General features: G+C 45.3%; 1 protein-coding gene across 4 annotated transcripts in view; it reads left to right on the top strand.

The window, feature by feature from the left end:
* The window catches only part of LOC139174360 (nuclear transcription factor Y subunit gamma), a 219,699-nt gene that overhangs the window by 53,732 nt on the left and 139,292 nt on the right, over window positions 1-26,675 (top strand). For all 4 annotated transcript variants that reach the window (XM_070764663.1, XM_070764662.1, XM_070764665.1 and 1 more), the window contains exon 2: window positions 20,898-21,007. In XM_070764663.1, the coding sequence (XP_070620764.1) occupies window positions 20,906-21,007 (102 nt within the window). In that variant the 5' untranslated portion in view covers window positions 20,898-20,905. The remainder of the gene's footprint in view (window positions 1-20,897; window positions 21,008-26,675) is intronic.

Raw genomic sequence — 26,675 nt, 5'->3', positions numbered from 1 at the left:
AGCCCCGACCAACAGCTCAAAAAGTTCCAAAAGTTTCAAAGCAAAGCACGCTGAGCAAACAACACTGATTGGCTGAGATTTCTGTCAATCAGCATTGTCGGGCGAAATGTTTGCAATGACAACGCTGATTGGCTGAAATCTTGCTGTATCACCATTGCCGGGCAAACCTATTACAATGGCAAAGCTGATTGGCCGAGATTTCGGCCAACCAGCAATGGTACACGTCAGTTTGGTCATTTCGGGTGGGAAAAACCGCGCACGTATTTTTAAGTAATTTTTTTTAAAATTCGCGATATAGCGTTTCACGAAGATCGAGATGGCATCATTTGCTGAAAAATCGCAATATAGCGATTCGCGATGATCGGGATCGCGAAACTCGGGGGATCACTGTACTAGTATATTTTTTTCTGATTCTAACTGCTTAAGAACTTGGGGGAGTTGAGACACCTTTCCCCCAGGCTTTATATATTTTATGTTTGGCATGTATGTGGATGGGCGTGGCTCGGATATGAACCGCCAGGGTTCCTAGGAGCTTAGTAAAGACTCTAGGAGCTGAGGAGAGCCCGAAGGACATTGCCCTGTAATATTAGATTTGTTTTTATTACTGTTGTTTTTATTACTGTTTTTATTACTGTTGTTTTTATTACTGTTGTGAGCTGCCCCGAGTCTTCGGAGAGGGGCGGCATACAGATCTAATAAACTGAATTGAATTGAATTGTTTTAAGGCATGTGTACTAAGAAGTGTAGCCTTTAGCTGCCCTATTCCTTGGATAAAAGATTAATGACGAATGTAGAAATAAACTATTTCTTAAACATTGCTTCTTACATGAGCATACTTGATAATCATAGGATATTATTTTACAATCCTTCCTTACCGCACCTATATAAATAATACAGTGGTACCTCTACTTACGAACGCCTCTACATACAAACTTTTCGATATACGAACCGGGCGTTCAGGATTTTTTTGCCTGTTCTCCGTACTGAGAGAGTGGGTCCAGCAGTCACGTGGGTTTCTTGCTGTCCAATCCGTTGGGGACTGAGCCTAGTATTTAAAAAGCCTACTAGATCCACCCCTTCCCCAGAATTCGCTCGGTCCTGCAGTCCAGCGGGTCTCGTGGTGGCTCGTTCCTCTCACAAAACACCTTCCCTTCGTCTTCTTTCTACCAGATAAGTAAAAATCCTTTTCTGTCTTTTACTTAGAGCTTGCCTTAATTGCAGGGCTCGGTGCCGAGGGAGAAGCCGCGGCGTGGCTCCCTGCGGCTTTTATTGCAAAACGCTTTGCTCATGCTGCTGCCGGATTGTATTTACAAGTAAATCTACTCAGCTAGGAGGTTTCAGGCAAGCTAAGGATTGTTTTTTAAAAAGGCAACAAAGGGCTTTTTTTTCTCACCTCCTGCGGTGTGGGACTTTTAGCAAGTTTCCCTTGATTGTCCCCCGGACTTTAGTCTCCCCTCTGTATTTAAATTTTCGGAGCGGTTTATTTGACGCGAAGGCCCTCAGCGTCCAGTAATTGCAGGCCCTTGCGGATCGCCCACACGCTTCCCGTCTGGCGCCAGTAAGTCTGCCGCTTGGCCCTGGAGTAAGCTTTGAGTTCCTCAGGCCTTTTCTCCCTGGTTAGGCCTCCAAACCAGCGTGCCTTGGTTTACTTTTGGATTAAGGTTGGCGAGGCCTGCCCTTCTGCACTCTGGCATGAACTCTGGTACCGTCCAGATTGACTTTGAGTTCGCAGACGCTCCTGGGCCTAGGAGCAGGGCCCCCTTCTTGGGAACGCTGCCCTTATAGCTTCTCCCATCAGATTTTTGGCTCAAGTCTTGTCCCTGTAATTTGTTCAGGCCATGACTTCGTTTCCCAAGAGAGGCACAACTAAAGGTCCCAGAGAGGTTAGGCCTACTGGTGATGAAATTGATAGTATCCCCCAGGCTTCTTCCTCCTCTTCTTCGGGAGCCCATACAATGGCTAGACCCACCAGGGCTGAGAAGAGAAGGAACCTAGCCTTGCAGAGAATCCATGAAAACTCTGCCAAACGTTTAAAAGTGCAGGCCCAAGTGCACATTAGCCCTGACCCCCCAGAGGCTTCTAACCTGCTTCCCTCTGGGGTCCCTGTGCTCTCTCTGGATGAGCCAAACCTAAACAGACACCAACTTAACTTATGGGGCTTAGGTCCAGAGGAGCCAGACATTATGGAAGATCCCTCCCAGCCAGAACCATACCAGGCCTTCAGGGAATCTCCAGCTTTACCTGATAATATTTCTAATCTGCCTCTGGAGTTTCAGTCTATTTTTTCTGTACTGTCTAAAGCCATTGATGCCAAGCTCTTGGTTATCAATGTGCCTTCTCACTCTCGTCCCCTTCCACGTGCCCCCTGGCCCGTGAGTTCCCTCTCATCCTACATAATTCCAATTAATAGGATTTGGATTCTTCCCAGGATGAGAATGAGGACGTGGACGTAGAGGATGATGATGACCCATTTCAGCGCCTGTCGGAAGATGAGGAATCTCAAATTAAGATTCCAGCCCCGGCTGCCATTTTTCCATTCCAACTCTTCAAATCTCTTCTTTTCAAGGCAAGAGTTTCTACAGGCTTAGCCAGGCAAGAAAAACAGTCTACTCCTTCCAGATCCTCCTGAGGAGAATTTACCATGGAGGAGCAGGAAGACAAAGAGGTAATTCCAATGCCCAAATTGTTTAAAGATGCTTTGCTTAAGCAGTGGGACCATCCAGCCTCTGGCTTTAACCCCCAACCAAAGACATGAAGTTATATAAGCTTTCCCCTTCTTATGAAGATCTTCTTGTCTGTCCTAAACCTGATGAACCTGTTAAGACTATACATTCTGCGGCGGCTATGCCGGGTGAAGCAGAGGAGGTTCCATGGCCTGAAGACAAACGCCTAGAGCAGATGCTCAAGAGATGTTTCTTCGCGGATACCTGGGCTATCAAGAGTACTGCAGCAGCATCTTTCTTTTCTAGAGCTATGCTTTTATGGCTTCAACAGCTCTAGCAGCACATTCCCCCTGATGATCTACGGGGCCAACAGGACTTCAACAAGATTTTTGCAGCAGCCCAATATGTTGCTACCCTGCAATCATCAAGATTTGCAGCCAGGTCAGTAGCGGCATCAACAGCGGCCAGGAGGCTCCTATGGCTGCGCTCTTGGCAGGCGGGGGTGAGGCAAAAGTGGCAGCTGGCCATGGGTCCCTTGAAATGCGACCTCCTATTTGGAGACCTCTTGGACCCCCTTCTCACAGATACTGCTGACAAAAAGAAGGTTTTGGGGCCCACCACCAAAAAGGCCACCAAAACTCAACCCTTTCGACGCCCAAATCGTCAACAGGATCAAGGGTTCGCCTTTCAAAGAAACTCAGGTCAGTATTCCCCTCGTTTTCTCTCCCGAGGGGTAGAGGATCCCGCTACCAAAGAGGGTCCTCCTCGACCAGAGCTTCTAGAAAGCTCAGATGTTGAGCTTCATTCCATTCCCATAGGGGGGCGCCTGGCTTGGTTCTTCTCCAGATGGCGCCATTCCTGTAAGGACCCCTGGGTTATTGACACTGTGGAATGGGGTCTCCGTTTAGAGTTTATTTCCATTCTCCCTAAATGTTTTATCTCATGCCCATTCCCCAGATCTTCCTCATCTCGTATTCGAATGGAGGAAGCTATTCTTCATCTGTTATCTATCAAGGCTATCCAACCTTTACCTTTTCCCAGAGAGGTCTGGGCTTCTACTCCATCCTCTTCATGGTCCCTAAGACATCTGGAGGATGGAGAGCCATCTTGGACCTTAAAAATTTGAACCAGTTTATTAAGTATAGGAAGTTCAAGATGCATTCTTTGTCATCCATCTTAGCCGCTATCCATCCTGGGGACTTTATGGTCTACTTGGATCTCACGGAAGCCTATCTTCATATTCCCATTGCCAAAGGCCACAGGAAATTTCTTCGTTTTGCCTTCCAGGGCAAGCACTACCAGTACAGGGCAATGCCCTTCGGGCTCTCCTCAGCTCCTAGAGTCTTTACTAAGCTCCTAGGAATCCTGGCAGTTCATATCCGAGCCACGCCCATCCACATTTTTTTTATATAAAATAAATTTTTATTATAATACAAAGATTAAAAAGAGCAGGCATATGGCGTTGTACATATTGTATCATTCCGCAATATAATTATTATTTGTATAGTTGTACTTAGATTCTAAAATATATTATGCAGAGCTGACCCTAATTCCCCCTCCCTCCCCGTTGAACTGTTAGCCACACAGTTCTTTTTTTAAAATATATCAATATACAGCTTATGGCATCAGCGGTTATCGAACATTTGTTCTATCATTCAATTAATCTAAAGTCAGATTGATTTGATCTTAATTTTGTGTCTCGGATTGATTTTAGGAACATCTAGTTTATTTACTACCATTATTTTTTCTTGTCTCGACCCAGTCATAAAATTTCTTCCAAATTTCATAGTATTTTGATTCTTCTTTATTTTTAAGTTTTTGGGTTAATCTGTCCATTTCTTCACAGTCGTATATTTTTTTTATCATTTCTCTTTCTGATGGTGTTTCTTCTTTTTTCCAATTTTGCGCTATTGTAATTCTAATTGCAGTAATCATGTGTTATATTAAATAATAGTAGTCTTTTTTAAGTTTTTATTATGCCTAGAAGAAAGGTCTCTGGCTTTAATATCAGTTTAATTGTAGTAATTTCGAAGATCCACATTTTAACTTTTTTCCATATCATTTTTATTTTGGGGCATGTCCACCATAGATGAAAAAAGGTCCCATTTTTATTTTTACACCTCCAACAATTTGCTTTCAGGTTTGGATATATTTTGGCTAGTCTAGCTGGTGCTAGATGCCATCTATAGAACATTTTTTGGATATTTTCTTTATATGGAACAGATTTCGTTATTTTATAATTTTTCCACATTAATTCCCATTGTTCTAAATATATGTTATGTCCTACATTTTTAGCCCAACTAATCATATTTCCTTTAACTATTTTTTTGTTTCCATTTTATAATCAATTAAAAAGTTATATAGCCTGTTCTGTCTGGGTTTTCCCAGACCTCAACACCAACTGAAAAAACAGCCAGACACTCTGGTAAAAGCCAAAAGTATTTTATAGCTGAAAAAAAATAAGCACAAAGGAAAACCTGTCTTCACAACAGACAGGCTACAATACGTTACAGCAGGATCCTGATGTCCAGTCAATACCCCAAGCTTCTTGCTGGCACCCCCCCCCCCAAGGTTTCAATAGTCCAAGGCACAAACCAGGATTGTAAGCCACCAAAGTTCACAGACAGGTCTCACGAATCTCCAAGATAAAACTCCACAAGCCAGGAAGGGTGGGTCCGCCTTTTATCCTTTCCCAAGAGCACCACACCCAAACCCAGCTGTGACCTCTAATGCTGGAAATACTTAGCCAATTGAGTCCGTCTCTGATTAGCTCTCCTTTGTCGCATATCTATGATGTCTTGAGCATTTTCCCCTAAGGAATCCAGGCTGCTTGCTGGGGAGAGCTCCCCCTGGTGGGACTCTGGCTGTCCTTCTTCTTCAGCCTGGGATTCCTCTTCCTCGTCAGTCTGCACCTCCTGTTCCTCAGCCTCTCCCTCTGAGCTGGAAACCGACAGAAGGTCAGCCATTCCCGGAGGGGTCCCAGACTGAACCACAACACCGCCTAGTTATAATTTTTTTTCTTGACCTAATATTAATTTATGTAATATACTATCCTTTTCCTGAATTCCGTTATTCTTTTTATCTTTTTGCCATTTTACTTGAATTTGTGTGCATGGTCACCAATCAATAATAATATTTTGTTTTTCCAATTGTTGTCTTGTTTTGATATTACCTTTCTCATCTAATATATGATTATAATTCACTATTTTTTTGATTTGGAGAATGTTTGGATGTGTAAGTGCTTCCATGCTGGAATACCATCTTGGAATTTTAATATAGTGTTCTCTTTTAATCTTTATCCTTGTTGCCATTAAGGAATCTCTAATTATATGATTTTTAAAATATGTTGGGACTTTGTTTTTTTCATTCCATAGGAATCCATGCCACCCTTGTAAAATATCATGTCCCTCTAAAGCTAATAATCTTTGGTTTTTAAACTCTATCCAATCTTTTATCCAAAGTAATGTTGATGTTTGATAGTAACTTTCAAAATCTGGAAGTCCGAATCCACCTTGTTTGATTTTATCTTGTAAATATTTAAGTCTTGCTCTCAGTTTTTTCCCTTCCCATACAAATTTGGAGATTGTGCTGTTTAATTTTATAAAAAAGTTTTTATTTAATTTTACTGGGATCGTTTGGAATAAATAAATAAATTTTGGTAGGATCGTCATTTTGATTGTGGAAATTCTCCCTGTAAGTGAAATGTGTAGTTTATTCCATCTGATCAATTGTTCTTCGGTTTTTTTTATTAGTGTGTCATAATTGTCTTTTAATTGTGCTGCATCTTTTGGTTAGTGTTATGCCTAAATATTTTACTTTCTTTATAGTTTGAATTCCTAAGTTTCTTTTTAATTCTTGGTCTTGTTCTGGTTTCATGTTTTTGGTTATGATTTTAGTTTTTTGTTTATTAATTTTTAAACCTGCCACCTCTCCGTATTGTTTTATTTCTCTCATTAGATGTTTGCCTGCTTCTATTAGATCATCTATTATGAATACTAAATCGTCCGCATAGGCCTGTACTTTAAATTCTTGTTTTCTAACCTTCAAACCTGTAATCTTTGAGTTTGTTCTTATTTGGTTTAACATTGTTTCGACGGATAATATATATAAAAGTGGAGATAGCGGACAACCTTGACATACCCCTCTCCAAATTTGAAATGGTTCTGTTAGTTCACCATTAATTATAATTTTTGCAGATTGGGTATGGTATATTGTTTGTATCATTCGGGTAAATTTGGGGCCAAATTTCATTTTTTGTATTAATTCAAATATAAATTCCCATCTCAAATTGTCGAATGCTTTCTGGGCGTCTAAGAACATAAGAGCTAGTTGTCTTTCGGAATGTATCTCATAGAATTCTAGTACATCCAATATCATTCTGATATTGTTTCTTATATGTCTTCCTGGCAGAAATACATTTTGATTAATATTTATCCATTTATTCATAATGGGTTTCATTCTATCTGCCATAATTGACATAAAAATCTTATAGTCTACACTAAGGAGCAATATTGGCCTGTAATTTTGTATGTTTTGTTTTTTTGAAATATCCTTTGGTATTAAACTTACTAACGCCTGTGTCCACGTTGTCGGTATTATTCCCTGTTCTAGGACTTCATTAAATATAATTAATAATATTTCCCCTATTGTTTGTTTTAGTTCTTTATAGAATTCCCCTGGTATACCATCTGGGCCTGGTGTTCTATTGTTTTTTGTTTCAATATTGCATTTTCCAATTCTATTAACGTTATTTCCGTGTTTACTATTGTTCTATCTGATTGTGATATCTCTTCTAATTTTGCATTTCCTAAGTACGTGTTTAGTTATTCTTCTTTTATCTCTTCTTTTTGGTATAATTCTGTATAATATTTAACTGCAATATTCTTTTCCTTTTCCATTGTATATTGGCTATCTCCATTTTCATCTTCTAATCTTTGTATATACAGTATCGTTCTTTTTTTAATTTGTATGCAAGCCATCTACCTGTTTTATTTGTGTTTTCAAATTTATGTTGTTTGGCTATCTTAAGTTTAACAGCGATTTCATCTTGTATTAGTAAATTGATATTGTGTTTTATTTTATCCCTTCTCTTAATTTCTCTTTTTGTAAGTCTTTTTGCATTTCTATTTCTAGGTATTTTAATTTATTTTTGTATTCATTCAATTTTTTATCTTTAGATTTTGGGGTTTTGGCTGAATATGCTATTGTTAGCTCTCTTATATATGCTTTCGTGGTATCCCAGATGTTCTGAATTGTAAGTGTCATTGTTCCAATTGTCCTGAAAAAATAGTTTAAGTTCTTTAATGTAATTAATATAATTTTGTTCTTTTATCAATACTTGGTTTATGGACCATCTGTGGTGTTCTTTCCTTGGTTCTTTAATTTTTATTGATATTGGATGATGATCTGTCCAAAAATTTGGTCCCATTTTGATTTCTTCAATAAGTTTCCCAATTTCTTTGTCTGCCCAAATCATATCTATCCTTGACCAGGACTTCTGAGGTGGTGAGTAAAAGGTGTATTCTAAATCCTGGGGGTGTCTCTCCCTCCATATATCTGAAAGTCTATATTCTCTCACCATCTCAAGAAATTCAGCTGGTAAGATTTTCCTCTCTTTAGTTTTTTCAATTGTTTTGCCATCTTTTTGGATGTTATGTACCACATTATAATCTTCAATAATACATATATTTTCCCCTTCTATCTGTCTTACATGTTCTAATTTTTTATAAAATTCTTTCTGATTTGAGTTTGTAGCATAAATTACTATTAAGACTATTTCTTTGGTTCCTATTCTGATCTTTACACTTAATATTCTTCCCTCATTGTCTGCGTAGATTTTTTCAGGTTGAAGTTTTTCCCTAATATATACGGCTATGCCCCCTTTTTTTTAATCTGTTAATGCTGTAAATAATTTGCCTATTTTTTTATTTTCTAACAATTTACGGTCTTGATTTCTTACATGAACTTCTTATAGGCATAATATATCTATGTTTTGTTTTAATAATTTGGTCATTGTCTGTTTTCTTTTTATAGGTGAGTTCAATCCATTAATATTTACTGAAAATAGATTAAGTGTTTTTGCCATATTTTTATCTTCCCTCCTTCTTCTCTCTTCCCCTCCCTCTTCTACTATCGCTTTGCCGCTGCTCTTGTTATGATTCTTTCCTCATTTTGTATTTCCCCCCTTTCCTGTTCTCTTTCTGTTCTTTTTTCCTCTATTCCTTCTTGCAGGATCTGGTGTTCTGTATCTGAATTGTTGTCTCCTTCTTTTTCTAGGTGTTGTCTGATAAAATAATCGGCTTTTTCAAATGAACCGATTTTGATTTTCCTCCCGTTCCAAGTTATTAAAAGTCCTTCCGGGATTAACCATCGAAATGGTATTTCCCTTCTCATAAGCTTAGCCGTTAAATAATGATAGTCTCTCCTTTTTTCTCTTATCCTTTTGGGTATCTGTTTGAGAACAATTATTTCTTTCTCCTGGTACATTATTTTCCCATTTCTTGTTGTTTTATATATTTCATCTCTTATAGATTTTTTAATAAATCGTACATGAACTTCTCTCAGTAGTCTGTGGTTTTTAGCATAGTTTGTCTGAATCCTGTATGTCTCATCAGTATGGTTTTTCACCTCATCTATTTCAATTTGTGTATTTTCACTTATTGGTTCTGCTATTTTATTAAATAAGTCTTCATCTGCATTCTCCGGAATGTTTTGGAAGCGCAGGAATTGTGCAGACTTCTCCATCTCCAGTATTACAATCGAGCTCTCCAGCTCTTTATTGGCAGCTCTTAATCTTCCCTCTGCTTCTCCTATTTTTGTCTTCTGTTTTTATTGTATCTGTTTCTAATTTTTTGATTCTTTGTTCATGGTTAATAATAATTTCTTGTATATTCTCCATTCGCATCTCTAGACCTTCAATTTTGTCTGACATTTTTTCAAAGTTCTTATTTGTTTCTTCCTGGTTCTGTTTTATTGTTTCTTGGGTTGCTGAAGCAGATTCCTGGCTCCGTACCATGAATTCCTGGATTAGATTTAATGACGTCTGTATTGATTGGAGAGATGTTTTTTCCACCGTCGCCATTTCTATACTTGGTTTTGTATTAGCTATAGGAGGGGTTCCAGGTGTAGATTTCTTCTGGTATTTGGAAAAGTTCATTGACATACTCAGAGTTCTCTCTAGAAGTTCTCAAAATTTTCCATATATTTATCTTAAAATTAGTCTATAAATAATATAATCAGTGATACTATTTGGCAGAAGGAATAATAATCTTGTTTTGGGGATCAATCAATCAGACTTGTCATGTTTGTCACACTTATCACACTTCTAAACTTATCAATAATTAATAATTAATAAATAAATTTATAATAAATACTATATTTAAAATTTCTAATTATATATCTATATCTTTCAATCTTAATCAGTAAATATATCAGTAAATATAATCAATAATAATTAATGACAATAAATAATTTACTTCAAAATTAATTTTTCTTAATATAACTAAATTAATATATATTATATGCTATATAAATTGAAATTAGTTTAACATTTGTATTATTTTCACTATAATCACTATATAATTGATCAGTTACTACCTTACTATTTTACTATCTTAAACAATTAATTTCCCCCAAGTTCAACTCTCAGGAGGGGGAGGAAATCAGATTATGATTAAACAGAAGTAGATATAAAAATAGGAAAGAACAGCTACAAATAGGGTGAGTAAGAGAAGGGAAGAGTAAAGAGGAAGAATAAGTGAAAGAAAGTAAAAAATGAAAACCAGAGAAAGGAGGAGGAAAGGGGGGGAGAAGAACAGGGGGGGAAAGAGCAGAGATTCACAATTAAACAGCAGTAATCAGAATTAGATTATTAAACTACGTAAGTACTTAAATTATCCAGATACTTTTAAAGTTAAAATTATTGACATTAATTATAACTTGTAAATTATAAGTTTGTAGCACTTCTGGGTTCTTATCAGCTGGTTTCTGGTGTTTAGCAGTTCAGTCTATGTCTCTATACAGCAGTGGTAAGATCTCTGGATTACTATAAGTGTCAGTTTCAATCTCTAATGATCTCTCCTGTGGAAAAGAGTGGCGTCTCCAGTCTTTCAGTCACGTGCACACAAGTTTACACTCTCCTCTCCCAAACTTTCTCAATTTACCAAACCAAACCTTCAAGCTTTCATGATTTCCTGCGTTCTGCCCACTAATTCTGGATCTCTCACGTCCCACACAGGCAACTCAGCAAGCTCAGCAGATGTATCAGGGGTCTCGGTTCCTTCCCCGCCGGTTCCCCTTCTCTCCTCACTCCTTTGCTGTTGGTTCTCCTCAATCTTTCCTCCAATCTCTGATCTCGATCTCCAATCTCCAATCTCCAACTTCCCGTCTTGATCTTCAATCTTAGTCGATCTCACGTCATCAATCCCCAAACCGACTGCCAAACTGTTCTCCGATCACCATGAGAAAGAATCGGCCTCAGCTATTGCCTCCATGGGATCCATCTTCACCAACCTTCCTTTGACCACCAGTCACTTCCGCCCACCATCAACAACTTCCTTTTACTTCTCTGCACTTCGGAATGCTCCGCTCTCTTTGATCGCCGATATTTCAGAATAGGGAGACTGCCTATTTTCTTCTTCTAACCTCTTTTCCCCTTTGGTTTTCTCACGGGTAAGTAGATTATAGTAGTTTAATAAGAACCGCTGCTACCGCTGCTGCTCCTCCTTTTGCTTCCCTGATGTCTGCTCAGTGCGCCAAGCCTCTGGCCTGGAGTTAAAACTTCAACTTTTTTTCCGCCCAAACACAGGGATTTCGCCACCCGCAGTGGGGGATTGCACCTCACCCACTGTCGGACACTTCCCCTTCCCCTAACTCTCCTCTCCAGGAAGAATTGTCTCCAATTATATGGGTTTTTGGCAAAAAATCACAAGTGTAAACCAGGAGCTACTAGCCTACACGTCGCTTCAGCTTGGCCCCACCCCGGAAGTCCATCCACATTTTATGCTATTTGGATGATATATTAATTCACGGGGCCTCTGAAGAGGGCACCTGTTCAGACCTCAGCATTACCATGTCTATCCTACAGGATCATGGTTTCTCCATTAATCTCAAAAAAAGTCAGCTCCATCCGTCTACTTCTATTCAACACCTGGGAGCCATCATTAACTCAGATATCTCTCAGGTTTTTCTCTCTACTGAGAGAAAAGTTAGCATTAAGGAGCTTATTTCTCAGATGCAATCTCAGAGAAGGACTTCCATTGTTACCCTGTCTTCTCTACTGGTATCCTGCATTGGCATTATCCCCTGGGCCCGTCTTCATGCCAGGGATCTCCAATGGCTTCTATTACCGTTCCAGAGATCGGGGAACAGCAACTCGACACGCCTCATCACCGTTCCATCCACTGTTTTAAGATCTCTTACGTGGTGGACCTCCCTCGCTCTGGACAAGGGATCACCCTTCAGATGTCCAGACCAATTCACCATCACCACGGATGCCAGCTTATCGGGCTGGGGAGCCCATGCCCAGGGCCTAATAGCCCAAGGTCAGCGGAGAAGACTTCCAGACCCATCAATTGGCTGGAATTGAGAGCAATGTCTCTGGCCCTCAAACAATTCAAACCACACATCATCAATCAATATGTTCTGATTCTTATGGACAATATAGCCACAAAGAGTCATATTTGCAGACAAGGGGGCTCAGGACAACTTGTTGCGTGTGGTTGGACAGCCAACTGTTTATCCCTCTGCATGTGTTGTAACCTACTCTGTTTTTTTCTAGTTTGCGGATTAGGAGGTTGTGGTCAACTTTATCAAAAGCTTTACTGAAATCCAAGTATATGAGGTCTATTACGTTGTGTTGGTCCACTGATTTGGTTATGAAAAATGATATGAGGTTGGTTTGGCATGATTTGTTTCTGACAAACCTGTGCTGGCTGTTGGATATAATGTTGTTTGTTTCTAGGTAGTGGCAAAGTTGTTTTTTAATTATTTTCTCCAGTATTTTTCCAGGTATAGAAGTCAGACTGATTGGTCTGTAGTTACCTGGCTCAGTCTTTTTACCTTTTTTGTGGATGGGGACTACGTCAGCTCGTTTCCAGTCTTCCGGAAGGTCTCCAGTGGTCCAGGATTTTTGGTAGATGAGGAGAAGTGGTTCCGCAATGGTGTCTGCCAGTTCTTTTAAGACTCTGGAGTGAAGTCCGTCTGGCCCTGGTGATTTGTACTCATTGAGCTCCCACAAGTAGTCCCTTATTGTGTTTTTGTCTATATTGAGTTTGGTTCCGAGGCTATTTGTTGCAGACTTGCAGGTTGGTTGGTAGGCTATGTTCCCTGTAATGCGTTAAGCGCGCTGGGGCGCAGGGGAAAACCAAGCTCAGCCCAGAGTTTTCCACACCAGCGCAATTGAGCCGGTGCCCCTTGGGCTCTAAGCCTCGCCTGGCTTCTCCGGTTCTGTTGTTGCGTGCTGCTTCCCCAGGCGTCCTTGAGGTCAGCGCCCCTGTGCTGCGGGGGGGGGGGCGTGGAAGATCCGATGTCGCTGTTACTCTTTTCCCCCCCTACCTTTAGCAAAAGCAACATCGAGTCTTCCATCAGCCCCTTGTAAACAGGTTCAGGCAGCAGGGCGGTGGAAAAGGAGGCGGTGGAGGTAAGAGGCTTGCAGGCTCCCCCCCCGTGCGGCACAGGGGCCCGCTGACCTCAAGGACGCCCGGGGAAGCAGCACGCAACGACAGAGCCGGTCAGGCAGCCTGACATCAAGACCTGCGACGGCCAGCAAAGCTGCTGACAGCAACCACCCGATTGCTGGGAAGGAGTCTCAAAAGCCTCCTCAGAGGGTTTAAAGCAGGGCCTGGAAGATTGCCCCCCCCCTGCATTTTGAAAGGGAGAATCCAGCAGTCAAAAGAGATGAGAGATGATCATTGTGAGTGATGAGACAATGGGAGGAGTTGTAAAACTTCGGAGAGATGGGTGGGGGTTTGGTAGAGGGAGGACGAGCTCCTCCGGCGTCACCCGGCTTCTGGTAGAAGCCTTCTCTCTTTTTTTTCTTGCGGCGAGCCCGAGCCGTTCCTCTCTCGACTGCAGCCGAGCTTCCCTCGGCCCCCTTTGGCCCCGTCGCCTCCTCCCCGCCTGCGAGACTCTTCTTCTCCGGCTTTCGGAGCTCCTCCGCCGTCACCCGGCTTCTGGCAGAAGCCTTCTCTCTTTTTTTTCGTGCGCTTGGCGAGCAAAAGCGGTCGAGAGAGGAACGGCTCGGGCTCGCCGCAAGAAAAGAAAGAGAGAAGGCTTCTACCAGAAGCCGGGTGACGCCGGAGGAGCTCCGAAAGCACGAGCAGCGGCTGGACGAGCGGCGGCTGGACGAGCGGCGGCCGCACCAGCAGCGGCGGCACGAGCGGCGGCCGCACCAGCAGCGGCGGCACGAGCGGCGGCGGCACGAGCGGCGGCCGCACCAGCAACGGCGGCACGAGCGGCGGCCGGACGAGTGGCGGCCGCACCAGCGGCGGTGGCACGAGCGGCGGCGGCACGAGCGGCGGCCGGACGAGCGGCACGAGCGGCGGCGGCACGAGCGGCGGCCGCACCAGCAGCGGCTGCACGAGCGGCGGCCGGACAAGCGGCGGCCGGAGAAGCGGCGGCCGCACCAGCGGCGGCGGCACGAGCGGCGGCCGCACCAGCGGTGGCCGGATGAGCGGCGGCCGCACCAGCAGCGGCCGCACGAGCGGCGGCCGCACGAGCGGTGGCCGGACAAGCGGCGGCGGCACCAGTGGCGGCCGGACAAGCGGAGGGCAGGCGGGCGGGTAGGCGGCTCCTCAGCTGTTGGGCGGGGGTCTTCCCAGGTGCGGAAGTAAAAAACACCATCTGCACATGCGCGACCATGAAAAAAGGGCGCGCATACGCAGATGGTGTTTTTACTTCCGCAGTGCTACTTCGCGAAAACCCGCTCGTTGCGGGGGGTCCTGGAACGGAACCCTCGCAACGAGCGGGGGATCACTGATCAATACTTCTAACTTTATTAAAACAGATCAGCAATTCTTAAATTCATATATCTAAATAGAAAGACCTGAGAGTGCCAGCCAGTGGCAGGGGCTGGCACTAAAGACCCTGAAGACCAATATGCTAGGACTTCTCCCTGAACATTGATCCCTTTTTCCCAGAACTCACCTTTTAGATCTGGTGCTGTATTACTGACTTGATGGACAATTGATTTTAATTATTTCCTATATTTTCAGCACTTTATAATCCTGCACTTTATAAATTCATTAATTTTTGATAATGTTATTCTTTTAAGACCTTAAGAATAATTTAGTGTAATTTGGTATTCTAGCTTTAAGCTAATTTGATGTTTATATTAATTATTAATAAGATTTTATATAGAGTTTTTAGTTATTTATGGTTTTTTTCTATTTTGTGTTTTAATAATCAATTCAATCTATATTGTAATTAAATTATTGGGGGGGGTTAATTAACGAATAATTGGGGTGAGTTTGGGAACATATATGGAATGAATGACTGGGATGGATGGGATGGATGGGCTGGGGGGGAATATTGCATGGATGAGGTGAATGGAAATCATATGACTGATATAGTTGGCCTACCTGATGCTGGAGAGGCAGGAGGGGAGGGGGCATCTATCTCTGGGGTGGAAGAGGGTCGGAATATCCCGGTGTTGCTGGGGAGAGGCAGATATGGCGGGGGCCATGGAGTTAGCCGTTCCAGGGGAATGAGGGATCATTGCTTAATAACAATCCCTTGTTCTGGCTCCGTGAGCTCAATCTTGGGTACTGGTGATGAGTGTAATTCTGGCCCTGGGCTCAGGTTGCTGCTGCTCAATGCCAGGTCGGTGGTAAATAAAGCTCTCCTCATCCGGGATTTAATCCTGGATGGGGAGGCCGACCTGGCATGTATTACTGAAACCTGGCTGGGCCCAGAGGGAGGAGTTCCTCTCTCTGAAATTTGCCCAGCCAGGTTTCAGATATGGCATCAATCTCGACCGCAGGGAAAGGGGGGAGGAGTGGCTATTATAGCCAGGGAGTGCCTTTGCCTACGTAGACTCATTGCTCCAGAGATTGCGGGTTGCGAGTCTCTCTTGATGAAGTTGGACTTAGGGGTTCAGGTGGGCTTGTTTCTCACGTACCTGCCTCCCAGCTGCGTGTCAAAAGCCCTGCCTGTGCTGCTCGAGGAGGTAGCCGGGTTGGCGGTGGAGTTCCCTGGACTTATTGTCTTGGGGGACTTCAACCTGCCGTCACTCGGCGAAGACTCTGGACTGGCACAGGAGTTCATGGCCACCATGACAGCCATGGACCTGACTCAAGTAATACAGGATCCGACTCACGAGGGAGGACACGCACCCGACATGGTATTCCTCTCCGAGCAATTGAGTAATGGTCTGAGACTAAGGGGCTTAGAAGCATTGCCTTTGTCATGGTCAGACCATTTTCTACTACGGCTTGACTTCCTGGCTCCAATCCTTCCCCGCAGGGAGGCGGAACCGATTAAGATGTTCCGCCCCAGACGCCTGATGGACCCAGAGGGCTTTCAGACGGCGCTTGGGGTTATTCCAGATGCACTCGTCCACAGTTCGGCGGAGTCTCTTGCGGAGGCCTGGAACAAGGCTGCAGCAGAGGCTCTTGACCGGATTGCGCCTTTGCGACCTCTCCATGGCGCCAGATCCCGTAGAGCTCCATGGTTCAACGAGGAGCTCCGGGAGTTGAAACCCCAGAAGAAACGTCTAGAGAAGCGATGGAGGAAGAGAAGGTCTGAATCTGATCGAACACTTGTAAGAGCTTTTATTAAGACTTACAAAGTGGCGCTCAAGGCGGCAAGATGCGTGTATCATGCCGCCTTGATTGCATCAGCGGAATCCCGCCCGGCCACTCTGTTTAGGTTGACCCGCTCCCTTCTTAATCAGGGGGGAGTTGGGGAGCTCTTGCAGAGCAGTGCCGAGGATTTTAACACGTTTTTCGCTGATAAAATCGCTCAGATCCATGCTGACCTCGACTCCAGTTGGAAAAAAGAGTCGACTGACAACGAGTCAGTCGAGGTGACTGGGGCCCGTACTTGTCCACCTGTCTGGGAAGAGTTTGATCTGGTGACACCTGATGAAGTGGACAAGGCCATTGGAGCTGTGAGTTCCGCCACCTGTTTACTGGATCCGTGTCCCTCCTGGCTGGTCTCGGCCAGCAGGGAGGTGACATGGAGCTGGGTCCAGGAGATTGTCAACGCTTCCTTGGGGAGGGGATTCTTTCCAACACCCTATAAATAGGCGCTCGTGCGCCCCCTCCTCAAGAAGCCGTCCCTGGACCCAGCCGTACTTAATAACTATCGTCCAGTCTCCAACCTTCCCTTTATGGGGAAGGTTGTTGAGAAGGTGGTGGCACTCCAGCTCCAATGGTCCTTGGAAGAAGCTGATTATCTAGGTCCCCAGCAGTCGGGTTTCAGGCCCGGTTACAGCACGGAAAGTGCTTTGGTCGCGTTGATGGATGATCTCTGGCGGGCCTGGGACAGCTTTCGATACCATCGACCATGGTATCCTTCTGCACCGGCTGGAGGGGTTGGGGATAGGAGACACTGTTCTCCAGTGGTTCCCCTCCTACCTCTCCGGTCGGTCGCAGTCGGTGTTAGTGGGGGGTCAGAGGTCGATCCCGAGGTCTCTCCCTTGTGGGGTGCCTCAGGGGTCGGTCCTCTCCCTCCTGCTATTTAATATCTACATGAAACCGCTGGGTGAGATCATCCAAGGGCATGGGGTGAGGTATCATCAGTACACTGATGATACCCAGCTTTACATCTCCACCCCATGTCCAGTCAACGAAGCAGTGGAAGTGATGTGCCGGTGTCTGGAGGCTGTTGGGGCCTGGATGGGTGTCAACAGACTCAAACTCAACCCGGATAAGCCGGAGTGGCTGTGGGTTTTGCCTCCCAAGGACAATCCCATCTGTCCGTCCATAACCCTGTGGGGGGGAATTATTGACCCCCCTCAGAGAGGGTCCGCAACTTGGGCGTCCTCCTCGATCCACAGCTCACATTAGAGAACCATCTTTCAGCTGTGGCGAGCGGGGCGTTTGCCCAGGTTCGCCTGGTGCACCAGTTGCGGCCCTATCTGGACCGGGACTCACTGCTCACAGTCACTCATGCCCTCATCACCTCGAGGTTCGACTACTGTAATTCTCTCTACATGGGGCTACCTTTGAAAAGTGTTCGGAAACTTCAGATCGTGCAGAATGCAGCTGCGAGAGCAGTCATGGGCTTACCTAGGTATGCCCATGTTTCACCAACACTCCGCAGTCTGCATTGGTTGCCGATCAATTTCCGGTCACAATTCAAAGTGTTATGACCTTTAAAGCCCTTCATGGCACTGGACCAGAATATCTCAGAGACCGCCTTCTGCCGCACGAATCCCAGCGACCGATTGGGTCCCACAGAGTGGGCCTTCTCCGGGTCCCGTCAACTAAACAATGTCGGTTGGCGGGCCCCAGGGGAAGAGCCTTCTCTGTGGCGGCCCCGACTCTCTGGAACCAACTCCCCCCAGAGATTAGAACTGCCCCTACTCTCCTTGCCTTTCATAAGCTCCTTAAAACCCACCTTTGTCGTCAGGCATGGGGGAAGTGAGACATCTCCCCCGGGCATATACAATTTATGCATGGTATGTTTGTGTGTATGTTTGCTTAGTAAATGGGTTTTTTAAAATATTTTAAACTATAATTTAGATTTGTCATGAATTGTTGCATTCTGTTGTTTGCCGCCCCGAGTCTGCGGAGAGGGGCGGCATACAAATCTAAATAATAAAATAAATAAATAAATAAATAAATAAAATAGAAGTTAAAAAAGAGCAAACAAAACAATACTCTAAGCTTAATCAACCCTTCTCAAACTCCAATTTCTTCAATCTGAGCAGAACTTTGAACCAAACCCTTTTTTAAATTTTTTGTATCCCCTTTTAATCCCCTTTTCCATTTTATTCTTTCTATTCTTCCTTCTAGGAAGAAAGGATTTTGTTAGAAAAATAAAGGGGTTATTGGATCAAACTTTGGACACTTGACAAGTTAGTTATGATGGTGGCCATGTCCCAGTGTTATGTGAACATCTTTTGGGATGTTCAAGCAGCTGCAAGGATTAACTTAACGACTATGGCAAGAAAGGTGGTAAAGTGAGGCAGAACTCACTTAATAACCGTCTTACTCAGGAGATAGAAACATTGGCCTCATTGGTTCATTTACTGATGGTTCAAAGTCCTAACGGCCCTGAATAAAGTGACTTATGGCCCTTTTTAACACTTAGCACCTTCGCAGCAGCCCGATGATCAGAGGATCAAAACTTTGCTGCCGTTTCATTTTTATGACCATTGCTATGTGTCCTGAGGTCACGTGACCCCCTTTTGTTTGTAACCGATCCACGCCCAGGCATGGAAATGTGCCGCTCAGACATTATACTTTTCTGCTCACACCGAAAAAAAATTAGAGGGAACACTGTTGGTAGGTGGTTCCATTTTGTGTGAAGACTGATGCAAAGTAGGTGTTGAGCAGCTGTGCTTTGTCTCTGTTGTCTGTGATTTCATTACCGTCTTTGTTTTTTAGTGTAGTGACTGTTTCCTTGATTTTCTTCTTGTTGTTTATGTGCTGGAAGAAACTTTTTTTGTTGTCTTTGACTTTCGTTGCAAGGTATTGTTTGTGTTGGGCCTTTGCTGTTTTTATTTTTTGTTTGCAGGTTTTGGCTGTTTGCTGATATTCCGCTTTGGTTATGAGTCCTTCTTTCCATTTTTTGTATTTGGCTTTTTTTTCTTTTATGTTGTCTGCGAGTTCTTTGTTTAGCCAAGCTGGTTTCATTTTGGTTTTCCTGTTTTTCTTTTTCATGGGGATTGTATTGTTTTGGGCATCTATGATACTGTTTTTTAGGGCCTCCCAGGCTTCCTGTGTGGTTTTACCCTTTAGAAGTTCCTTCCAGGTTTTTTTTTCCAGGTTTGCTCTGAGCTTGTTAAAGTCTGCTTTTCTGAAGTCTGGGACTCTAGTGGTGTTGGGTACAGCAGTTGGTGATTGTAATATGTTGAATTTGAGGATGGCATGGTCACTCTCACCCAGTGTCCCTTCTTCTTCAATTCTCTCTATCATTTCTTCCGTTTTTTAATATTAGGTCGAGTATTGCAGTCCCTCTGGTTCCTGTTTCCACTTTTTGGGTTAGAAAGTTATCAGCGAGACTGGTGAGAAATCTATCAGACTTTCCACTTGGTGCTGAGTTTGTTTTCCAGTTAATGTTGGGGTAGTTAAAGTCTCCATTATTGTTGTGCTGTGCTTGTTGCATATTTCTGTTAGTTGGCTTGTAAAGAGGTTATCCATTGTATCTGATTGGTTTGGTGGTCTGTAGTATGTTCCAATTGTAGTGTTGCACTTCTCTTCTTTTATACTAACCCGTATGATTTCTAGGGGGCTATCTTCTTTGGATTGGTATAGCTCTGTGGCAGTATAGTGGTCTTTTACGTATAGTGCAACTCCACCTCCTTATTTGACCTGTTTTTCTTGAAGAGGTTGTAACCCTTTATCTGCGTGTTCCAGTCGTGTGTTTCGTCCCACCAGGTTTCTGTAATACTAATTAGATCTTCATCTTGAATAAGTTTATCCTTGTCTTAGATTGGGGTGAGGAACGATGGGCCCTTTATGACTTATGGGCTTCAACTCCTCAGGAATTCTGGGAGGTGAAGTCCACAAGTCATAAGGGGGCCATTGTTCCTTACCCCTGGTTTAAGACTAATAAAAGTATCTGAATTAAATCAGTAGAAAAGATAGGAAGTTCCTTGACAGATTATGGTAAAGACAAATGCTTGGTAGAGAAGGAACCTCATGGCCTTGTGCAAGAAAAAGCGACATCAGGAAGTATATCTATAAATCATAAAAAATTAATTCTGAGAGAAAAGATCCTCCTTGGATTGATCAGTGATTCTATTCCTATTCCCTATTCTGCTTGGTACACTTCAAAGTGTATTTTCTCTAATATGCCTTGAAGTGTACCAGGCATAATAGGGAATAGGAATAGAATCAGACTTTACAAAAATGCTTTACTAACAAAATTGCTTTGTTCCAAGGTTTGATGGTATAAAATCTGTTGTTGAAAGGGATTTGAGGAAGATCCTCTCTAGGTTCTTGCTTTGAAACTTTATGGAACATCATTATTTTACTTTACGATTCAACATATACTATATATCTTTAAAAATATACCTTATCCACACTGCTTTTACATTTAATATATTACTTGGTTTCTTTCCAGTTGCCATAATGTCCACAGATGGGGGTTTTGCGGGAGGAAACAGTGATGCACAGCAGTGTCTTCAATCTTTCTGGCCTCGAGTCATGGATGAGATACGAAACCTAACAGTGGTAAGATTTCTTTTCACACCATTCCACAGAGAAATTGTTTATAGAGCTCTTACAATTTAATTTAATATAATTTATTAGATTTGTGAGCCACACAACTCCTTTCGGACTCTGAGTGGAATACAACAGCTAAAAACAGTATAAAAACTGTTTAAAACCCTATAATAAAGGTATTCATACTTTTGGGCTGGAGCTAGGTGCTATTCTTCAATGGCCCCAGGCCTGCCAGCAGAGCCAGATCTTTAAAGTTTTCCAGAAGGCCAGAAGGATGGGATCAGTGCAGATCTTTGGTGGCAGCTGGTTTCAGAGAGCTGGAACCACCACAGAGAAGGCCCTCCCACACAGTCCCGCCAATAGGCAAACCTTTCCTATTAAACTTTCCCCTATGTCACTCACAAAGATATTAAAAAGAATAGGACCCAGAACAGACCCTTGCGGCACACCGCTTGTAACTAGGCTCTGCTCAGAATACTCGCCATTAACAGCAACCATCTGATATCTACGCTTCAGCCAGCTGCAAATTCACTGAACTATCCAGGGATTACCATATATATTTGAGTATAAGTCAACCTGATTATAAGCCAAGGCCACTGTTCCCCCTAAGATGTGCAGATGCGCGCTGACGCACTCACCAATGGCCTGCTGTGCAGAATTTTTGAGTGCTGTGCAGGAGCCGGGCACCACTTCTTCCCGCCCAAAGGCTGCTCTCTCTTGGAGGCTAACGACGCACACCGAGGAGTCGAGAATGCCTGGAGGACGGGGGTTAAAAAAAAAGTCAGGGGGGAGTGGCCGGCCGGGATTGATACGTCCAGAGTTGTGGGACACTTTGTAAACAGCAGCTGGGTGGGCCGACCGACAGACCAAAACTTAGGAGCACGAGAGGCGGAGCAGCCATTGCAGCCAGGGCCGTTTTTGTTCCGTCGGGCGGACTCCCGGTCCAACGGAACAAAAGAACGGGTCTGAGAGGGCGCAGGGCGTCTTGGATTTGCACCCGAGCATTCTTGCGAGGCGAGTAAGGCTGCATTGTCTTGTATCAGGCGCCAGGGCAAGAAGGGTTAAAGCAGTTGCCTTTTGTGAAGGGCTACCGATCTTTGTTGCTGGCGGAATGGGCTGGAGCAGGAGCGGATACCTTGCTGGGGCGCAGGGAGAAGAGAAGCGGGGTGGCAGTTGCCAAAGGGTTCCCAGGTGGATCCCCGCAGTGTGGGAATTCTGGGAGTTGAAGTCTTAAAGCTGTCAAGTTTGAAGACCAGGGGTTAGGGGTGCAAGGGTTTTCAAACCTGGCAAGTTTAAGGTTTGTGGACTTCAACTCCCATTTCTAAGCTAGCATGACTGGTGGAGGAATTCTAGGAATTGGAGTCCACAAGTCTTGAAGCTGTCAAGTTTGAAGTTTGTAAAAAGTGTACATGGTTTTTAAAAGTGTACATGCTTTTAAAAAGTATACATGGTAAAAATATTCTGCTACACTGGTATTTTATTAAACAATATAATATTATACCATTTGGTTCAGCATACTTTTTTCCTTGTTTTCCTCCTCTAAAATCTAGTGTGACTTATACACCAGAGCATCTTATGCACCGAAAAACATGGTACTTATCTCAATCCTCCGCTGCTCTAACTGGTTTGGGTTAGGTTTAGGTTTATACTATTTTGTACATACTATAGTATATGCTATTGTATAGTATATTATATACTATTTATATGTGCGGTAAAGAGCAGCCATTTGGGGCCTTACTGGAACAGTTGGTGGCTGAAGCGTGTGCGCGTACCATTTTGACAATCCTGGTATTTCCTTGCTTCCGCACATGTGCGGAAGCAAGGAAATATGAGTCGTCCCATTGCCGCCCCAAGAAGCAGGCAACCGTCTTTGGAAAATGAAAATGCTGACCCTCCTGCAGGCCCATTGGGAAAGAGATGCATGCTGCAGCACAGGAGGGTAGAACCGCGCGTCTGGAGCTCAGGCCACCTCTGCTGGTGCTGTAGCAGCGCTCGGCATTTCGTTGCTTCCGCCATGGAAGCAACAAAATGCTGAGTGCTGCTACAACAATACAGTGGAACCTCGATATACGAGCAGCTCTACTTACGAGCTACTCGAGATAAGAGCTGGGAGGGGAGCGACATTTTTGTTCGCCTCCCGAGCTCACATTCGGGATACGAGCGCCAAGGAGCTGTCTCCTGAAGGCGAAAGCTAACTTCCGCGTTCGGCTTCAGGAGACAGCTCCTTGGCGCTCGTATCCCGCGTGTTTTAAAAGGTTGCAGCCGGCCTGGGGGGCTCGGGGGGGGGGTGCTGGCAAGCCCCCCAGGCCGGCTGCAACCTTTTAAAACACGTGCGCTGCTTCGCAGCTGTCTCCTGAAGCCGGAACGCTAACTTCCGTGTTCGGCTTCAGGAGACAGCTGCAAAGCGGCGCGCGTGTTTTAAAACGTGGCAGCCGGCCTGGGGGGCTCGGGGGGAAGCCCCCGAGCCCCCCAGGCCGGCTGTGACGTTTTAAAACATGCGCGCCGCTTTGCAGCTGTCTCCTGAAGCCGGAACGCTAACTTCCGCGTTCGGCTTCAGGAGACAGCTGCAAAGCGGCGCGCGTGTTTTAAAACGTGGCAGCCGGCCTGGGGGGCTCGGGGGCTTCCCCCCGAGCCCCCCAGGCCGGCTGTGACGTTTTAAAACACGCGCGCCGCTTTGCAGCTGTCTCCTGAAGCTGGACGCTAACTTCCGCGTTCGGCTTCAGGAGACAGCTGCAAAGCGGCGCGCGTGTTTTAAAACGTCACAGCCGGCCTGGGGGGCTCGGGGGCTTCCCCCCGAGCCCCCCAGGCCAGCTGCCACGTTTTAAAACACGCGCGCCGCTTCGCAGCTGTCTCTGAACGCTAACTTCCGCGTTCGGCGGCAGCGTTTTTTTTTTGTTGTTGCACGGATTAATTGACTTTACATTGTTTCCTATGGGAAACAATGTTTCATCATACGAGCGTTCCAACTTACGAGCCTCCTTCCGGAACCAATTAGTCTCGTAAGTCGGGGTTCTACTGTAGTGGCAGCTGACCCGAGTTCCGGACACACCATGGAAGCAACAAAATGCTGAGCGCTGCTACAGCAACAGCGGCAGCTGGCCTGAGCTCCAGACGCGTGGCTCTACTCTCCTCCACTGCAGCACGCATCTCTTTCCCAATGGAGAAAAAGACGGTTGACTGCTTCAGAAATGCTCAGCCCAGTGCCGCAACTGACTGGAAGGCCTACCCACCATCTCCTTCAACCAGATCCGCCACCCCCACTGGAAGGACATGGCTCCAGCCCGCGTTTCTTTCCCTTGCAGCATTTGTAGCCGGGATCCCAGTTTCCCTCCACACAAATCAGCCGCTTGGCTGCTGATGCTGGGCTCTGTTACGGCTCTCTTTGGTTTGCCCTTCCCTCGGAGGTACTGCTGGCCAGGCTTCTCCTTGTTCTTGGAGCACCTCCGTTTCCAGGCTTTGGCCCTCCCTGGCACCAACCCCGGGGACTCCCATGGTGCTCGTCCTTTCCAAGCGTGGGGCAGAAAAGAGACGTGCTCAGATGGCTCAGAGCTCGTGTGCTGCTGTCTTGGCCCCTGCCCAGGTCCCGCTCCGCCCTTCCAGCAGCCATCTGGCTTTCCTGTGTCTTGACCGGCCAAGCTCAGCGTCTTCCTTGGCACCTGGGCAGAGCCATGGACAGCACCGCTGGGGTCCCTGGAGGGGGCCCAGAGCCAGGCCAAGCAGAAGTGCCAGCGGCCGTTGGCTCGCATGGTCCCTGGGCTCCCTCCTCCACCTTCCCCGCCACAGAGCAGTGGGGGTGGGGTATGGGAAGGAGGGCGGGCCTGCCTGCCTGCCTGCCTGTAAGGGAAGGTGCCAGACTGGGCCCACCCTGCCGCCTGCGTGTCAACCTGCATCAGGCTGTTAGCACCCTACAGACCTCTCCCATGCTTCAGCATGAATCTGGACGCGGTGATGGGGCAGCCAAGTGAGCCATGACCCAAAACACAGCGATGTAGGCCCGGGGCCGCGGTGTGCTGCTCTCCACAAGCCCAAACCCAGATGAATCTGCTGCAATAGCGGAGGGCAAGGGGAACAGACAAACCGCCTCTCCGCTGAGCAATATCTTCTCTCTGATACTTCTGCACAAGTAAGACCACCTCCGCTTACCACCACCCTCATTCCATTCCGGACCGCTATGTCTTACCTGTGCAGAAGTGGGTGAGGAGGAAGGAAGATCTTGCTCGCCTCGCCTTCTGAGCAGCAGCCAATTTGTCCAGGTCTGGGCTCGGCGGAGAGCAGCGTGCGACCGGGACTCAAGTCGCCCAGAGCAGCCTCCATTGCCGCTCTGAGAGAGCACAGCAAACTGTGCAGCCAGAGTGGAGGGGGCGATGTTGCTGCTGGCTGAGGCGGCGAGATTCGGCTGATGCCCATGCGCAGAAGCCGAATCTCGCACGAACGTCCTTCGCGCCTCGGGATTTCAGCAAAAATTGCTAATTCCAGCACATGCCCAGCATGTGCACTGCGCATGCATGCAGGGCGGTAATGGAGTTGCACGTGCAATTCCATTTTTGCTGGGGGAAGAGCATTCCGCCCCATCCCCCCAGCTGCCCATACCTGCATATGTGAACATACATATTACACGCAGGCACACAAAAATATACATTATCTACTATATAAACTGTATGTATACACACACACACACACACACACACACACACACACACACACACACACACAAACAGAGCTCTTGTAAAATTATATACATTCAACCTCACTTACTGTGATAGGAAAAACAAACCCAGAGTCCACTTTCTGTGAAACATTTAACCATAACTCTTAGAGCTAGGAAATGTCATGGATTACCGTAAGTAAAATATGATGATTCTCACTTAACAACGCTTTTGCTTAACGACCAAAATTTTGGGCTCAATTGTGGTCATAGGTCCTTTCTTTCTTTCTTTCTTTCTTTCTTTCTTTCTTTCTTTCTTTCTTTCTCTCTCTCTCTCTCTCTCCTTCCTTCTTCCCTTCTTCCCTCCCTCCTTTCTTTTTCTGTCTGTCTGCTTGTCTTCCTTTCTTTTTCTTTCCTTCTTCCATCCCTTCCCTCCATCCTTTCCTTTTGTGTCTGTCTTCCTTCCTACCTACCTACCATCTTTCTTTGTCTGTCTCTCTTCCTCCCTACCATCTTTTTCTGCCTGCCTGCCTTCCTGCCATCTTCCTTGCTTCCTTGCTTCCTTCCTTCCTTCCTTCCTTCCTTCCTTCCTTCCTTCCTTCCTTCCTTCCTTCTTTTCCTGTCTGTCTGCCTATCTTTCTTTTCTGTCTGTCTTTCTGTCTGTCTTTCTGCGGGTCCAGCAGTCACGTGGGTTGCTCGCTGTCCAATCGGCATAGGACCAAGCCTGCCTTTTAAAAGATTGCTGGATCCGCCTCTTCCCCAGAATTTGCTCGGTCCTCCATCCGGCAGGACATGGGGTGGCTTGCTCCTCTCAATAACACCTTCTCTCTTCGCTTTTCTTCACACTGCAGATAAGTAAGTATTTCAATTGCCTTTATTTAGAAGCTTGCCTTTTCGTGCCAGCTTTACTGGGCTCGGCGCCAAGGGGAGAAGCTGCGGCGCAGCTACTGCCGTGATTTTCACAAGCGCCCAGCTTGCGCCGCTGCCGGATTGTATTTCCTTGGAAATCTAATCGGCTCAGAGGTTTTTACT

The sequence above is a fragment of the Erythrolamprus reginae genome, chromosome 11, assembly GCF_031021105.1.
Source record: "Erythrolamprus reginae isolate rEryReg1 chromosome 11, rEryReg1.hap1, whole genome shotgun sequence".
NCBI lineage: Eukaryota > Metazoa > Chordata > Lepidosauria > Squamata > Dipsadidae > Erythrolamprus > Erythrolamprus reginae.
Note: the sequence above shows the minus strand (reverse complement) of the source record. Positions and strands in the feature narration are given on the sequence as shown.